General features: G+C 40.0%; 2 protein-coding genes across 3 annotated transcripts in view; one reads left to right on the top strand and one right to left on the bottom strand.

The window, feature by feature from the left end:
- The window catches only part of GRAP2 (GRB2 related adaptor protein 2), a 71,254-nt gene extending 64,534 nt beyond the window's left edge, over positions 1 to 6,720 (bottom strand). For both annotated transcript variants that reach the window (XM_060414277.1, XM_012175674.4), the window contains exon 1: positions 6,482 to 6,720. The gene's annotated coding sequence lies outside the window, so the exon portion shown is untranslated. The remainder of the gene's footprint in view (positions 1 to 6,481) is intronic.
- Positions 6,721 to 17,986: 11,266 nt separating this feature from the next.
- Positions 17,987 to 18,712, top strand: part of ENTHD1 (ENTH domain containing 1) — an 81,564-nt gene continuing 80,838 nt past the window's right edge. Inside the window, exon 1 of the mRNA XM_027965865.3 lies at positions 17,987 to 18,481. Within this exon, the coding sequence (XP_027821666.1) occupies positions 18,133 to 18,481 (349 nt within the window). The 5' untranslated portion in view covers positions 17,987 to 18,132. The remainder of the gene's footprint in view (positions 18,482 to 18,712) is intronic.

Genomic DNA, 18,712 nt, shown 5'->3' with positions numbered 1-18,712 from the left:
ACTGATTCAAAGATTCTTCAACCATCTCCCAAAAGAAAGGGTTTGGTCACATCCTTTCTCGTCTCAGGGCATCTGTGTTCAGTGCTGCTAGCTCTCTCTCGACTCCAATTTCCAAGCACATTTCAGAGACGTTAAAGGAAATAACTGCTAGTGATGAAAAATCAGGTGGAAGATGTGCGTCCTTCAAGAGAAATAACCTTTTCGGAAGGATAAGTTCTATTAGCCCCAAATAAGTCCATCAGCATTCTTTATTTCCATATCATATTCTGAACTGCCCAAGAGGGATCATAAAATACCGTGGTACGTCTGTCTGATGCAGAGCACAGGGTTGGAGCAAAGTTGTTGTGAGACTGCCAGCCCTGCAGGAAAAGGAGGCAACCAGTAGCACAACACACAAGCAGCCCACAAAAGCGTGATCCATGCTGCTAGTTTCTAAAAGGATTTGGACATTGAAAAGGAACCCATCTGAACTGGACGCCAGCTCTTATGACCTACAGGGAAGGGTGAAAGGTCTTGCCATCTGTCACTGAAAAGGTCATTTCTCTCTGCTCTCAGACTGCAGAAGGATGAGATAGTTTGCAACAGAGAACGGAAGGGGCTTCAGAGAACATGTGGTCTAACCTCTCACTCAATTGAGAAGGAAACTGAGGCCCAGAGAGGTTATAGTGTCACATTCAAGGTCACGCAGGTAGTTTCCAATAAAGCCAGAATTCAGATTTCCAGAACCTGCGCCAAGAGTTCCTTGATGCTGTGCCCAGACCAGTGTGGGAGAAGGAACCCTGGCTACAATTTCACAGCCTTGGTACTATGTCTTGGTAGACGTTAGCAAAATTACCTTGAGCAAGTCACTTAAACTTGAGAGCTTTGCCCTTCCCACTCTGCAACATGAGAGGCAAAATATGTGGTCTGCCTGCCTCAAAGATCATAGGCAGATCAAATGAGATAACGTGTGAAATGCTTTTTAAAACTTTATAAGGCTCAAGTTAAAAAAAAAAAAAAGGTAAGGTTAAAAAAAGAAAAGAATTCCATATAAAGCATGTTTTTCCTTCTGAAGATACATGGATGGACTCTGCTGGTGGTGGTGGAGGGGGAGGCAGGGAGTGTCCATGAGCCACTGAATATTCTGTGTAAAGGTGTGTGTGAGTGAATGCTAGGCATATTTTTTTCACCCCTGGGGAGTGCTTCTATAGCTTTCATCAGCTTCCTAAATGTGTCTCTGAAACTCTCTGCACGTTTAGCCTCACCACCACCAGTAAGAACCTCTGTGCTGTGGATATCAACATGTTTATGATCAATAAAAGGTTGATCTAATGTACTGAAATATGACAATTTTCTTAGATTTACTGTGTAGTTGGGATCTCCTTGCTAGCTTTACCATTCAATAATCCACATTTTTAGAATACAAATCTGTTCGGGGGAGGGGAGTTAATCTGACCTCACGCTTTGCTCCCTAAACAGCTAAAAGTCTATCTCTTATAAAATGAAGATGAAAATTCAAAAGATAAAATGATAAAGGTTTTTTTTTTTTTCTTTTTCTACTAGTGTACTTCCTTGGTAGAATGTCCTAGGTATTTTAAAAGATTTTTCTTTAAAATTATATTTAGCAAGAGAACTATCTACTTATTATTTACTGAGTTCCTACTGAGTTTCCAGCAGTTTGTTTCCAGCATTTTCCCATAAAGCACTAGACAACAGACACAAATCGTAAACCATTTGTAGGCTGCCACGTTAAGCCTGTGGTTCTGGAAGGCTGAGAGGTGTGGAGAAAAACAAATGAAAAAGTATTATTCATGACCAATTGATCAAGTAGCCTGCTTTTCATTAAAGAACATGAAAAGGCAGGACCAATTTAGCAATGCTTGTGTTGGAAATGTGTAAAAACATTATTAATGTTGGATTTTTTTCTCATTTATTTTTAGTTCTCTTTAGAAAATCACACTTGAGAGCTTTCTGTAGCAGCAATAGGAGTGAATAAGACAGCACTGGAATCCTTTTTTAATGCTAATGAAGGGGTAGGGACCAATCCCTAGTTTGTGAGGCCTTTTCTGTGTACAGTTACTTATTTCCAAAGACACAGACTGACTTATGGAATGTCTGAGTGACCGAGATAGCCAACCAGAGAAGTTACCTACTACCAAGACTCATCCATCATCCCATAAAGAAACCCAATGTGGTCTTTTATAAATCTGACAATGGCTATAATCTTGTGTTTTAGTGGTAAAATTTTACACAGTACAGTAATGTGAAAAACGAGAGGCGGTTTCTCCCCTTGACTGTATCAAAATATCATCTTCTGCCCCAAGACTCTGAGGTCTCATAACTCCCCTCTTGTATTATTCCTTTCAGTGTTTTCCCTTCCTCTTCCTTCACATTGAATAGGTCTACATTTTCCAGTCTTAACATGATCTCTAACATTTAGACTTTCTTATATAGAGCCTGAAGCTCTAGAATTGCAATAAGCGTACTCATCTATGCTTACTAGAGTGCTATTATCAGATGAACAAAACCTAAAATATATTTTGGTAGTGAGAGTCTCAGGTTTTGAATAACTCAAAAGAACTTAAAACTTGGGCGGTGATAGGATGCCAGGGTGGGGGCAGGCTGTATCTGCTTTTCGTTCAGTTCCATTTCTGTTCCTTCTCATTCCACGTGTCAGGAGCCTTTGGAGAGAATGCTCTGGAATCAGACCACCTGGGTTCAAGTCAAGGCTCTACCACATACTAGTTAAGTGACCTTGTGCAAATGACCTAAACTCTTTGCACCCCAGTTTCCTCACTTACAAAAGAGGGTAATATTAGCCCTTGCTTCATTGTGCCCTTAGGAGAAGCAAAATGAGTTAACACCGGTACAGTGCTGTTGGCAAATAGCATAACAGACACTGTTTCAGAAACTTTATGTGTATAAATTACTTAATCTTCAAAACAGTATGATAAGATAGCTACCATTATCACTCTCATTTTATAGCTAAAGAAACTAAGACATAGAAAGACCAGGTATCTTGTCCCAGTTGGCCTAGTTAGTAACTGAAGGATTGGCCCTCCAACCTGGACCATCTGGCTCTGTAGCAAGCACTCAGTAAATGCTACTTATTACTATCATCATCATCATCATGGTTGTTATTACCTGAACTTAGAAAAACACTCAAATATCTGCTGTGTCTGCTGATAACAACAAATGTGTATGTCTAATCCTTCTTCAAAGTATACTGAAAATGTATATAACCCCCAAACAAATAGTTGATTTAGGAAAGGATTATCACCTAAAGCCACTGAGTGAGGTTTGTTGGGAAATAGGATATCATCACAAAGCCTAAGCATTATCTTGCCAGACTACTTGTTAATTGCAAAAGGACCCCTGAACTGAGATCACTACCTTGAGCCCCGACCAAACCGAGTGTCTCAAATAGAGGGACAATCTGGAACTAAGTGTCTCCTGTTGAGACACAATATGGAGCACCTTGTAAAATGCGTTCAATTGAAATGCAATCAATGCTTTATTTCTACTTTGGAGTTTATGGGAAATATTGAGGATAGAGGAACAAATTAAATGACACCGCTAGGCAAAATCAAATTAGAACATTCAACAAGACAACACGTAACCTTTTCAAAAATGCTAATGTTGAATAAAAGACATAAAGCCTTCATGTAAAAAAATATATGTTTCTTTAAAAAAATTAGATCTTAGCTTTTTCAAGGTATGGAAGACATTTGGGGGACAAATGGCTAAGGTTAGATATGGTTTAGAGACTAGATATTAATGAGTCACTGTTCATCTTCTTAGGTATAATGATGGCATTGCAGTTATGTAGGAGAATGTTCTTATTTTTTGATGTGTACTGAATTATCTAGGGGTGAAGTATCATTTTGTCTAACTTACAAGTAGTTAGAAAGAAATACAAATAGGTGGAACAAATATGTCAAAAAGATAGCAACTGTTGAATCTAGGAGGTGAGTATAGAAGTATTCATTGTATAAATATTTCAACTTTTCTTTATGATTAGACATTTACTTCACTTTGTTCATAAGATGTAGGTCTTACATCTTCTTTAGAGGGCAGCTTAAGACTTTAATCTTCACGCACTTAGTAATAATTTCTTTTAATTCTCCAAAATGTTTGCTGTGAATGAATTTATGTTTTTAATCTGTCTTCTAAAAATTACTTACTGAATTCCCATTGGCTCATTGGTTCAAGCTTATTGAAACCTAATGTCATATTAACATTGTTGAAAAGAACTCAGTGCCTAGAACAAGGCCTGACACATAGTAAACGTACAATGTGTTAATAAACATTCATTTGTTAAATGAGGCTACATTTTCCTAAGAAATTGTACAGAGGTCAAAAAAAGATGCACGCACAGGAGGCTGTGTTGTTCCTTCAGAAATCAAGACATGCTGAGTTAAGCACTTGAGATGGACAAATAGGAGGGCCAGTCAGTCTCATCCTTTGATTCAAATAACTTAGGCCATAAAGATTCTTCACCAAGTTTTGAGTTTCATGACTGCACAAAAATGAAGCCTCTGTTCCTCAGACTAATCAAGCATCAACTATAACTTGCTTAAGAAATCCCGATGGAATCACACATTTTTAAATGCGTGTTTGCTCCATCCCTTCAGCCGTGTCCGACTCTCTGTGACCCCATGGACCATGGGCAGCCAGGCTCCTCTGTCCATGGGATTCTCCAGGCAAGAATACTGGAGTGGTTATAGAATTTTCCTGAGTGAGGAAAAGAAGCAAGCTCTGTTTCAGGAATGAGCACTGCAAATCACCAAAACCTACAGGTGTTATTCTCTGAGAATCAATAAAAGTGGGAATCAGGCTCATTTTCAGCGCCTCCAGAAGGCAAAGACATAAAAGACATGGCTTCAGGCAGTAAGTCAGATATATTTTGCATAAAAGGTGGGAAGAAAATGATCAAGATTCAAAGAAATCATTAATACTGATATCACCTTGTGTTTCACAGCACCTTTTTCCTAAGCCATTTCATATCTATGTTAACTCATTTATTCTTACAATATCCCTAAGAAATAGATGTAAGACAATTGAAATTTTTAAAAAGATAGAATATTTTCATTAGGGCCTAAGATATAAAAGATATTCAAAAGGATATTATATTAGCAATAGAGATATTTCTGCATTTTGAACAAATCAATCACCTCCTTCCCCTATGCTTCAGTAAAGTCATTTTTAAAAAATAAAATCTATTATAATGGGAGAATCAGATTACAGTTTACTACATGAGAGACACTCTAAGTTCAATCTAAAAAGATAGTTTTATTCAATGATATAGGACTGCCTCCCTTCACCCAAAAAACCACCCCAAGTTCTCCAAAAGGGTACCAATCAAAATTTTTAAAATTTGAAATTTAAATACAGTTAGATGGTTCTAAATTTTATTGTTGCTCCTTATTTAATAATGGATCCTTTTGTAAAGAGGATCATTTTAAAATTATTTTATAAAAGTGAAGTTTTATAAACAATACTGCATTGTTAAAGAAGAATACGCTTATACTCAGTCCTTTCTGAAACTAAACTAAGAAAAAAAGAAGAGAAAAGAGGACCCACTGAAAAGGTAATAAATCTATGATAAATGCAATTGTAGGTAATGAAACATTTTTCAACCTGAGGTTTCCCACCCTCAGATGACAGAACATGAGCACGTGTAATCTTTTCTATTGGAGTTTTAGATCCTAAACATTTCTCCCTTCTCTTAATTCATCTGAGGATGTATACTTTCAGTAATGTACAGATGAAGTTATATATACTTTATTAATAAGACTTAATTCCAGATATGTAAACATGATATTTTTAAATTGGATTAATCTTTGGTGGGTATATTCAATCCTCAGGTTCAAAGAGTAGGGTGTCAAAGAGTTGTGTTCAGATTTTATGCCTGAACTGAAGATGGTCTTGGGGACACAGTGTTAACTGTTAATAAAGGGATAAATATAGACAACACTCTCTCGAATCTCATTTCAAAGTAAACTTTTCTTTTTGTAAAGGAACTTAATCTGGGGTTCTTTGTAAAGGCAACATAAACACTAACAGAAGTAGAAATGCAAGCCCCAAGAACAAATCCTGACCGTGCAGTACTAGCGTTCATTCATTGCCACTCTGCCCTTCACCTCCCACACCCACGCCTGACAAGTGCTGACACTGGTGAAGGGGAATTCCACCCCTGTAATCCCAGGGCCAGAGTCTTTCCCTGAGATGGCTCAGAAGCCAATTAGAGGAGTCTTCTTGGATAACGTTGGCTGAAAGGAGCAAGTCTTCTAGTTTATTCACTGGAAGTTGAATCCTATTACTACAAACACTGTTACAGAAAAAGATTTAGAGACCTTAGCTGATGAACTGAAAATTAAAACCAATATTTACAGAGCCCAGGGGATTCATTTTAATTAGATTGACTCCAAGAGAACATTCTGCAAATGGTAAAAATCTGAGACCTCTAGAGCGTGTAGACCGATGTTGCATAAAGACATACCTTTCAGAAGAGAAGAGGTTGAGTTTATGGCTTTGCACCGAATGGTCAGAATCCTCTCTTGCAAGAAGGAAGCTGAATTTCGACATCAAAATGACTGCATTTCAGAGTCCAGATCCACCTTGGGCTGTCGGATCCACCTTGGGCTGTCGTCCACACACCGCACTAAACCAGGGCACAGGCTCACAGATCCATTGAGTGCTTCCTCCTCCTCCCCGACTTCTTACTCCCTCCTCCAAACTACCCCCAGTCAGCCCAGCAGTCTGTATGCAAACCACACAGGAACTAGCAGACATGGGGCTTCAGAGAGCTGGGCGTGAGCCTTAGATTATGTGGTTTTGTTTTCTTGCTGCTGGAGTTGAACTAAAATGCAGGAGGTTCACTGAAACACTTTTGCTTCTTTATGCTTGGTTTCAGTTTTAACAAGTTTGCCCCAAACGATTATGTTCACATAAGAAAATTTTTAATCCTAGAGATGGTCCATTGGCAAGTTACTGCTGGTCTTAAGGAAAACGCACTTTCTCCAAATAGGTACAAGCATCAGGAGGAACATTAGGACTTCTTAGGGGAACTTATTTAACAGCATCCTGGATCACTCACATCATTCAAATCTCAGGAAAAAGAAAACTTTTTTAGTGTACTTAGCCCATAATATTACCCTTAGCCCCTAATACTATCCCTAACAAAAGAAAGAAAAACTCAAAGCCAAGATGAGTTCCAACCCCAGCACTGCCATAACCAAATGCGAGCTGGAGCTGGTTATTTAGATTTGGGGAATTAATTTTCTCCTGAATAGGCTAGGCTAAAATATTTCTGGGATTTGAAGACTTTTTTCATTGACCTAACATTTTTGTCACCTTCAACTTCCTTAGTTCTTACCTTCAGATTTGTAGCTCACGCTCCTGGTTAAGTTCCTTCCTCCCAAACCAAGTGTAACGTGCTAAGGCCTCTTCCTCTGCCTTTGCTTTTGCTAGAAAATGGATTGCCAACGTTGCATCTTTTGCACAAAATTAGAGATATTGCGACTTGCTCAGTGGCACTGTTCAGAGTCAGGGGACCAGACCCAAGATAAAGATGGAAATGTTGGCTGACAAGATGTTCCAGCATTCATCAGATAAGACAACTTGGGGATCTCAAATTTAAACTTATTCTACATTGTGGAATGGTATCCTTTTCTATTTCTTTGCCCCTTTACATCTAAACCTTGCTCAAGATTTATGATTTTGGGGGGGGGTGGAAATGTTGGTTATGATCACTCAACAATTTTATTGAAATAGAAAAGAAGAATCTGAGTACTTGATCATAGTAGGGGCTCAGCAAGTGATTGGTCAGATGACTTACAGGAAGTAATTTGTTCCTCTTAAATCTGTAATAGAGGGCTTTCTCTTTATTCATGCAAGTCTGTCAAAGGTTCTTGAATCCAAGTTGCATCTGAATAGGTCCCCACTACTTGCACATGTTATAAAGACAGAATTTTCAAGATAACAACGTGTGCCCAATTTTAAAACAATCACATCTCCACGTGGGCCTCAGGGTTCTTCCATCTCCAGGGTCGAAGGGCCTTCTTGGTGGGATCACCATTATGCCTGATGACCTCATCGTGGGTTTTCAAACACTGGAATTCTCTGGCCACAGCTCTTGTCCCAAGCCAGTGGTTTTGAATTGGGGAGAAAGCAGTTGTTGACTAGCGCTGTACAGGAAGCACCATGGTGTTCTCAGCACTCACCCTAAAGATGTAGCTGCTTTTCCTCCAGACACTGCCCCCAGGGAACAGAACACAACCCCTTTTCATCCAAGAATGGGGCAGAGTACAGAACAGGAAAATCTCACAGAGAAGTTCTTTCAGTAGTAAGTAATGATCGGCAGACATGGTACAGAGCATATAAGGCAGCACATAGTGGTTAATTTCCTAGCAGTTCTGTAACTGAACTAGTGCAAAGGCAGAACCTAAGAAGAAAAACTCTCATGTGAGACTGTCAGCAACTTGGTCCTCACCATCAAGGGACACTCAGAACAGTATCAGCAAAATTGGGAGGATTAAGGGAATATATGAAATCTGAACTTATCCACCATGGAGAAAATTTTGTTTAAAACCATACTTATTTAAAATTTTTCAGCAGTTCCTTTTGAGAGGTTGTTGGCATCAGAATGTCTTACGTAAAATTATGCTAACTTTAACTTCGTGGTGCAACGTGTACTCTTCATCCGATAGCATGGGTCCAGACGTTCTCTTTTTATTCATTCAATAGACAAGTTTTGTACACCTGCTCCTTGTTGGGTCTGTTGCAGGTGCTGGGATGTACCAGAGAACAAAACATAGTCCTTGCTCTCCTGGATCTTACGTTCTTTTAGAGGAAGAAATAATACATGTGTCAAATGGGGGTACTGCCAAAGAGGGTTATAAAATGGGGCAAGAGTCATAGACTGTGCGGCTGAAGTGGAGTTGGGATTTAATTAGGAGATCAAAAGACATCTGAGCAATGTCCGAAACAAAGCGAGGGATCTGGCCTGGTGGCTTTTTGGGAAAATAGCTTTTTCAGGTATCTGGACCGGGAGAAGCAAAGCCTGAACGTGGATGCAGTGAGTGAGGTGAAAAGTAGAGATGGAGGTCAGAGGGGGAGTAGGGACCAGAATACATAGGATTTCAACGGCCATGGCAAGGTCTTTGGATTTTATTCTTGAGATGGGAGTCAGTGGAAGATTTTGAACTGGGGAGTGATATGCTCTGTGAAACTCACTCAGTTGTGTCTGACTCTTTGCAACCCCACAGACTATACAGTCCATGGCATTCCTCAGGCCAGAATACTGGAGTGGGCAGCTTCTCCAGGGGATCTTCCCAGCCCAGGGATCAAACCCAGGTCTCCCACATTGCAGGTGGATTCTTTACAGATGGGCCACCAGGGACTGTGTTTTAAGTTTTTCAAGGCTCACTCTGATCATTGTATTGATACTAGATTGTAAGAAAGCAAGAGAAAAAGCAGGGTGAGCAGGTGAGAGATTGCTGCCATGATCCCGGCAAGAGATGATGGTGACTTAGGGCTAATGCTGGGAAGTGTTGAGTTCTTAATACACAGGGTAACCAAAAAGTCTGGAATCATAAACAGGATTATTTTATTGTGTTGATAAACCATTTATTACCTATGGAGCACACATAACCCAGAATCAGTAGCCACTCTGTGTCACGGGTGTATTCATGGGTATCACAGGCTGTATGAGAGACAAAGAGAGGCGTCAGTGGTGATCCCAAGGTTCATGGCCTGAGAAACTAGAGGCAAGGATGTGTCATTCACCGAGACAGGAGAGACTGTGAGTGAGAAGGTCTAGAAGACCAGATGAGGAGTTTGCTTTTAAATGTATTAAATTTGAGATGTCTGTGAGACATGCCCGTGGGGGTGCCAAGAGAGTTAGGCACCTGAGTCTGGAGGTTGACACAGGTTAGGGGTGATGATGAAATCTTGACAGTTGTTGAGAGAGAGAAGGGTGTTGAAAACCATGAGACTGGATAAAACCATCCTGGAAATGAACACAGGCAGAGAACTGACCCCTCCAAAGCTGAGAGGTCGGAGAAATGAGAGGAAACCAAATAAGGAGACGAGAAGGAGAAGTAATGTCTTGGAAGCCAAGAGAAGAAAGTTTGGTTCACTTTTATAAAACTCTGAGTTCAGAAAATAAATTAAAACCTACACCAAGTTATTGGGGTAGAATGATGTCTGTGTTCTTGATGCTACAGTATTGCAACTAAATTATGGTGCCCCCAAATGGAGGAAAGCAGACATCTCTCTGCACATGTCACTTTCAGTTCAGTTCAGTTCAGTCGCTCAGTCGTGTCCGACTCTTTGGGACCCCATGAATCGCAGCACGCCAGGCCTCCCTGTTCATCACCAACTCCCAGAGTACACCCAAACCCATGTTCATTGAGTTGGTGATGCCATCCAACCACCTCATCCTCTGTTGTCCCCTTCTCCTCTTTCCCTAAATATTTCCATCAGGGTCTTTTCAAATGAGTTAGCTCTTTGTATCAGATGGCCAAAGTATTGGAGTTTCAGCTTCAGCATCAGTCCTTCCAATGAACACCCAGGACTGATCTCCTTTAGGATGGACTGGTTAGATCTCCTTGCAGTCCAAGGGACTCTCAAGAGTCTTCTCCAACACCACAGTTCAAAAGCATCAGTTCTTTGGCACTCAGCTTTCTTTATAGTCCAACTCTCACATCCATACATGACCACTGGAAAAACCATAGTCACTTTAGCAGAGTTAATTCCATAGCAGGTAGCATGTGAGCCTTTTGCCTGTCTGATCCACTCAGTGACAGCTACCAGCCTCTCCACCTGCAATGGGACTGTTGTCTTTGAGTTTGTGCCATTCTCTTTTTTTCCATCTGCCTATTCAATCATCACCTATGTATGTACCGAACACTCTCAAGTTCATGAACCTTGCCCAGAACCCTCTCCCTTTGTCCCAGTTTTTTCTACTCAACTGTCTCTTGGGCATTTTTACCTGGTCACACCAGACACCTCAGCTCACATTCAAAATGTCCAAAATAGAATTCATCACCTTTCCTGCCAAATTTGCTCCTCAGACTGGGTTCCTATCTTAGTGAAACTAGCAACCACCATTCACAGAGTCACCCCAAAAAGAAACATGAGTGTCACTGTAGACTCCCAGATATATCCAGAGCCAAGCCCAATAGCTTCTATGCTTTAATTTCATACACAAACGTCTGTGTGTCAAAGGAGAATGGGTGGAGTGGATTACGTGCCATGCCAATGGCTTCTGCTTTGGCTAGGACTTTTATCACTTTATGTTTTAAGATTTTTTTTTTTTTATGTGAACCATTTTTAAGATCTTCATTGAATTTGTTACAATATTGCTTCCATTTTTATGTTTAGGTTTTAGGGACTTGAGCTCCCCAGCCAGGCACCGAGCCTGCACTCCCTGCATGAGAAGGTGAAGTCCTAACCACTGGACTGCCAGGGAAGGCACCTTCATCACTTATTGCCAGAACTACTAGAAAATTCTGTTCTTTTTCCAGTCCCTCTGTTCTGCTTCCAATCTAATTTTCTGAACACATTCAGAGATTCATTCTAAAAGAAGAAAATGAATAGGTTTAAAATGAAAAAATTGAGATCTCTGACCTTCTCAAAATACAAAAGTTAAACTCATGACTGAGAAGGTCAATGGAGCTCAACATTAAGAACAAAAGATTGATTCTCAGCATAGGGGAAGGAGCATTGAAGTGTATACAGGAGATTTGGGTACAAGTTCCAGTTAAATCCTTGCTAGCTGAATATTTCTGGACAATTCATATAACTTATCTGTTCCTGCAAACTCAGCTCAGTTTTAACTCTTCCAGAAAGCCTTTCCTAACCATGTGGTTTAGACAAATTCCTTTTTCACTCTCAGATCAATCTATGTTTGCCTTTATCATAGTAATTTATCATAGTTACTGATTTATTCCTGTTTCCCTTATTAGACTGTAACCTTCTTGTATTCCCATGGCTCAGCATAGTGCCTGGCTCTAATGAAGAATGAATGCATGTTTCTCAAACTTAACATTCTTAACCTACAGAATGGGATAATATCACCTACATTTCAGACTTCCTTTAAAATTTGCATAAGATATGCATATGAAAATCTTCATGAACTATAACTCAATGTAAAAAATAAAAAAAGCACTTTTGGTTTATTTCTATTTGGTTTATTTACTTTATAAAGTCCAGCACCTTATCATGGCCTTCAAGGTCCTGAACCACCCATTTCCAGACCACCTTTTCAATTTCCCTCTGCCTTCTGCTCTCATTACTCTGTCTTACAGCCAGCTAAGTTGGTTATAATGCACTGATTTCTTTCATATTTCCTATCATTTTATATTATACTTATCTATCTACATGCCAGTATCAACAATGTAGGCTGTTATTATAGTAATTATGATTGAAGCAGTAGGAACTAAAAGCAAAGGTAACTTTCATTTACTAAGCATTTTCCTGTTCTCTACATGTGTTTTCTTCCATTCTAGTCAGTATTCCACACAGCCACCACGGTTCTTTAAAACATAGGTTTGATTACATTTCCAGTGCCTACTGGAAAAAACCACCTGGTAGTACAGACAAGGTGCTTCATGATCTGACTGTCCTCTGCCACTTCACCTCCCTCTGCTGTTTCACTAACAGTCTTTGTGACTGCCATGGTAGCTACAGAGCTGGCAGTTTTACCAGGATTATAGGCTCTCTCAGCTTTCAAGCCTTTACACATGATGCATCCTTTGCCTCTAATGGCTTCCTCTTGTCTAGGCAGTGAACTCCTATCATCCTTTAAGAATCAGTTCAGATATAAATTCTTCTCTGAAGCCTGCCCTCAACTACTCCTTGGTAGAATCAGACGGTCTCTCCTCTCTCATTATGCTATGCATACCTTGTCACAGTCTTCTGTGATGGTGCCTGTCACCTCCACTAGCCTGTCAACTTAAACTCAATCCTATCTGAGTCCTTGATGCTTTAGGTGCTTAGTGAAAGTCAGTTGACTATTTCAATGACTAGCCATCAGGGGTACCCAAGGCCCTCACTGGAAGCACTCAGTCATTTCCCATCACTTTTCATCTCTAGAGACTACTACTAGAGATTACATTCTTTGTCCTTCAGATCACGTTTCCAGAATAACACGGATTATAAAATTTATTCTTTCATTGAAGGATTAGACAGTGCCACAGCCCAACTGATCACAAAAGGAAGACATCTGCCTTCATGCTGCTGGATAGCCACAAGCAGGGATTACTTTAACCCGTGGCGTCTCCCTTCCTCGAAGTCCTGGGAATCATGAGCATCAGCTGTAGGAAAGGCCGGAAGTGAAAGGCCGGAAGTGAGGAAGCGGAAGTGGGGGAGGGCGTGAGCTCTCCGGCCTGGTTGGAGGAGGCGGATCAGCTTACAGGGGCCGGGCCTGGTGTTTGAGAGGGAAAAGGCCCAGATGGCAGGCGGCTGAACATTCCCCTCAGGTAGTAGCCTCTCATTTGGGGGTGGGGGTGTGGATGGAGGGGGCCTGGAAGGGTGTTCTCCGACTGCCCATCCTATGCGGGTCCCTACGCCTTGTCAGGGCAGGCGAGAAGGGGACAAGGCCCGCAGGTCTCCCTGAGGGAAGGTCGCTGTTGTGTGACGGCGTTACGTCACTCCCTCCTTCTAGAAGCTTCTCCAATACCCAGCCTCCCACTCCCACTACACTGCATGCTCTCTGAGGGCAGTCACTGGTCTGAGTCGTCTGTGTGGCCCAGTGCCCGCCACACGGCCTGCATGGAACACAGTGGTCATTCTGAAACCATTGTTGAACGAGTTAGGTGATGCCAAGGAGTGGATACAGGAAGCTGATTGCTCTTTACCTTCAGTGCTTTGCGGAGCACGTCATGTCTTTCCCACCTCCCCTTATGCGGTGATTTTTTCCCCTTATGCTGCAGATGGGGAAACTGAGGCTCAGAGAAACCTTAATAGGAAATGGCAGACTAGGACCTCAAATCCATGCCTCTGGAGTCCTAATTAAGAGTAATGAGGTGAGGTACTGAATGCCTGGGTGTGAGCACGTTGTGAGCCTGTAGCGAAGAGTAGCACTTACGCAGCACTTCACTGATGGGACTCAGTGCTTAAGGATCCACCTGCAATGCAGGAGAGTCAGTCCCTGGGTGGGAACATCACCTGGAGAAGGAGATGGCAGCCCACTCCGGTATTATTGCCTGGGAAATCCTGTGGACAGAGGAAGCCTGGTGGGCTACAGTCCATGGGGTCACAAAGAGTGGGACACGACTTAGTGACTAAACAAGGACAGCATGCCATGTACACCAGAGGGTGGAAACTGTGTCTGGTGCTCCTGTTTCTCTGTGTCTTAGAAATGGAGCTTGTCACATGGTAAACTCTGGGAAGTAATAGTTGAGTGATTTGGTGAACACGCAGTCAGGACTCGTTAGTTTCTCTGCCTCTTGCAGTGTGCTTTTCGTCAAAACAGTAACACCCACTAATGCCCTGGTGATCTCTGTAATCCTTCCAGAACAATCTTGGCCAGAGTTTATTTTCTCCTGAGTTGATCTCATGTCTACAGGCAGAATCTGTATAAACACAAGAGCTGTTCTGTCTTCATAGCACTACCGTAAATGTGTCTTTCCAAAGATGCCTCTTGGTACTCAGCCTCTTAGATGCTGTTGACATTAGTGTCCTAAATCTTTGGATAAAGTCAGTGTAGCTCCTCAATCTCTTATTCTCAATTCTGATATCCAAAAAGTTTTGAAAACCACTTACCCCCGCCCCCAGCTTATCTAGCTACAAGATTTGAACTGAAACAGCCATTCGTCTTTACTTATTACCAATATTTGCAAATTTTTATTGTAGTCATGTTGATGTTTAATTGTTCAGACCTCTTTACTTACCCCAGACCTTTCTGTGGATATCATGTAATATGTAGTGTAGGCATGGAATTACTTTTCAAAAGTTTTTCATACCCTCTCCCCCAATTAAGGTTGAAGTCCATAACTTATCTGGCCTCCAAAGCTTCAGATAAGAGATTGTGGCCCTGTAGTTTAATGTCACTTGGCAACTTAAATAGTCTCCTGTATTCAGGTAAAGTTGGGGGAGAAAACAGCCTTTATCAAAGAGTTAAGTAAGTGGGTAAATGGAGTAAGAAAATTAAGGGATGTTTTATACCTCATTATTTGTTTATCTTGGAGGTGTTGAAGGGAGAAAGCTCCTTAACTAACTGATGTTTTTAAATGTATGTATCATGTTTTATTATATCTTCCACAAAGCTATATAAAAATAAGTACTCAAGAAATACTTGTTGATTGATTTGAAAATGTTTGCTTAAAACTCTAAAGTTAAAGCTAGATATTAACTCGTTTTAATTCTAGATTCATAAGCAAACATTAGAATTTTACTTGACAATTGCAAGGGTTTGATTATATTTTAAACGACATATTTATAACCCAAAGCTGTAGAATAAATTCATGTTTATTCCAAAGCAAAGTCAATCTACAACTTGGTTATTCATGCAACATATTGAGTGCCTGCTAGGTACCTGTTTATGCAGTAGGATTTACTGATAGATAAGATGCTCATGGTTGCTGCTCTCAAGGAGTTTCTAATCTGGTGGTGGAGAAAGCCGAAGAGAAAATGACAAACACGTAATTATACATCCTGATAAGTGTCATGAAGGAAATAAACTGAGTCTGAAAAGAGCATGATGGGAGGACCTAAGTAGTAAGTATGGTGGGTGAAGGCCTCTCAGAGGAGAAAACCCAAATTTACAACATGAAATATCTTACTTCCCTATATATTATAAAGACTTGGATAGCCGGACAGCCAAAATTCAGGTGTGAACATTTATCCTCTTGGGCACTACTTTTGTCTCATATTATATCACTATATTTACAATCTCAAACTTTTGAAGGACTGAGTAAACTGAGCGTTTGCATATAGCCAGGTGTCTAAAACACATAATAAACCAACCTAATTTACAACGAACACAAATGAATTTCTTGTTAGCTTGAGAAGATTTCAAGTAGTAGAATGGTGTGTTATGTATTCTGTGTTCATGTCACAGTGTACTGTATGTTAGTAAATAGTACTAATTCACTTATGTACTGTATGTTAGTAAATAATAATAATTCACTTATCCAGACATTTTTCTTTAGTTTTTTGAATGGTTAAGAATATATTTAATTTTTATAAGTCCAGCACATCCCATTGTAAACTACTCTATTGGATGGAAGGCTATTATGTAGATAATTTTCTGTGGCAGAAACTTCATCTAAGAAAACATTTTTTTAATTTAAAAATGCAGGTTAAGAATAGAAGAAAACCTCGATATTACGATTTTGTCCCTCCAAAATATACATAGGTAGCTATTTGAAAAAGAAAAAAAAAATTAACAACTGTGTTCAATTCTAGCAAGTTATGATTCTAACAAGGTTGTTTTTTTTTTAATAGACTTGTGAAGAAACAGATCAATATTTGTTGCTCCAAGCCAATGTCACAGTACATCGCTGCATTGAGTGAGCTTGGTAGAGGGCAAAAAAGGACAATAGAAAAAGAAAACCCTCATGATTGAAAATTTTAATAGCTTATTGAAACACATTGTAAGTTGAGTTTTCACTGTAGAAGTGAGTCAGATGAAAATGTCTGTATTCAAAGTGCAAACAGGAGAGAAAATCAGAAAATTGTAAAAACGCACAATTTCTCTTTTTCTGTCTACGGTTGATGATGGTCTCTTTAGGAGAAATCTTAATTAAACAGATACATTTTCTATCTTATTTATTTGAGAATGTGTTGCACTTTTACCCAAAACAAAAATGATTACTTATTCTCTTATTTTTTAAAAAAGAAGTGATAGTTTATTTAGGTTGCTTCTGAAAATTATGTCTTCTTTAAATACATAGAAATTAATCAAGCCTGAGCTAAAAATTAGAAGGTCAAGGAAGAGAAACAAAACTAAAAATAGCAAGTACATTTTTTATGGATTTTTAGCATTTTTCTTTAGTATGTGTGCAGTTTCTCTAGTAAAATCTGATTATAGATTGTTGATGCTCATCAGGGAATATTTTTCTAAAGCTGAGTAAAGAAAGTAATTTAACCTTTCCTTCAACTTACCAGCCTTACCAGGACTAAAATATTGGTTTAGGGCGCCGTGGGTTACATGTGGAGTCCACTGAGGACAATTTCTTAATAGCTGATGATCCTCCCTTCTTTTAGATTAACAAGAAAACAGACCATATTTGGATTTGATTCTAATGACTTGTAAGTTCTGAAAAGGATAGAACCAAAGGTCAGTTGATGATTGTAAGACTCAGTTTTCACTTGATTAGTCGCAGGACACAGCATATTTTTATGTGACAACAAATCTTGAGATGTCACAGTGCAAGTTCCATTTTCTTGTCCACTGTCCTTGTAATGCTTTATAATAATTTTATTTCTGGCCAAAGAGGTTCAGGGATACTTTTTTTTTTTTTTTTAATTTTTGACTGTGCTGGGTCTCTGTTGCTGCACCGGGCTTTCTCTAGTTTTGGTGAGAGGGGGCTATTCTCTAGTTGTGGCGCCTGGGCTTCTCATTGCAGTGGCTTCTCTTGCTGTGGAGCACGGGCTCTAGAGCGTGCAGTCCTCAGTAGTTGTGATACATGGGCTTACTTACCTTGCAGAATGTGGCATCTTCGCAGACCAAGGATCGAACCCATGTCCCCTGGCATTGGCAGGCAGATTCTTAACCGCTGGACCACCAGGGAAGTCCCAATGATACTTTCAATGGAAACTTTTAGGTCTCGAAAGACCACTTATGTTTCTGTAAATAACATAGGCTAATCCCTCGTGAGATATTTTCCCATATTGATCCTAGGAACATTTATATGGTCCCCTCAGTTTTCACTGACGTACGTGAGGCGCTGATTTGGAAACTACAGCTAGATTTTTCAGACTGAATTGCTCTTCTGGAAACTTTTTAAAAATATTTAACTTATTTTTTTCATGTATTCCTTTGCAGAAAATTGATGCCTTGTCAAGATGGAGATTAGTCATTTGTATTTGGGAGCAGCAGACTTGGGGGCCAACTACTTCTCAAGGGTTCTGTAAACCAGTGACACAAACAACTATTCTGTTGCTTTCATCCCCCGTCTCACCTTCAGATTTGTCTTACCTATGGCATTCAGGAGGCAAGTGAAAAACTTTGTGAAAAATTACTCAGATGCTGAAATAAAAGTCAGGGAAGCAACTTCTAATGACCCTTGGGGTCCTTCCAGTTCTCTAATGTTAGATATCAGCGACCTGACTTTCAACACAATTTCTCTCTCTGAAATTATGAACATGCTATGGCAGAGACTCAACGACCACGGGAAGAACTGGCGCCATGTGTATAAATCCCTTACCCTAATGGATTATCTCATCAAGAATGGATCAGAGAAAGTTATTCAGCATTGCAGAGAGGGGTACCGTAACCTTCAAACGTTAAAAGATTTTCAACACGTAGATGAAGCTGGAAAAGATCAAGGTACCAGATGAAGAAGTTTATACAGTGTGCTAGTAAAGAGTAAGAGTGTGGGAGGGGGTTACTTTAAAGCAGAGGATGGGGAAAAGTAGTTCTTAAATGTAGGCGCTACTTTTCCTCTGGGACAGTTTGGGTTTCCTGTTTAATCCTTTGTGTTGACTCTTGAGTGCCTTTGAAAACAATGTATATATATTTTTCAAAATGATGTGTGAAACTAACACAGTTAGGTGCCTG

This window comes from Ovis aries, chromosome 3 (assembly GCF_016772045.2).
Source record: "Ovis aries strain OAR_USU_Benz2616 breed Rambouillet chromosome 3, ARS-UI_Ramb_v3.0, whole genome shotgun sequence".
In the NCBI taxonomy this organism is placed as follows: Eukaryota; Metazoa; Chordata; class Mammalia; order Artiodactyla; family Bovidae; genus Ovis; species Ovis aries.
This window is presented reverse-complemented; position numbering and strand designations above follow the sequence as displayed.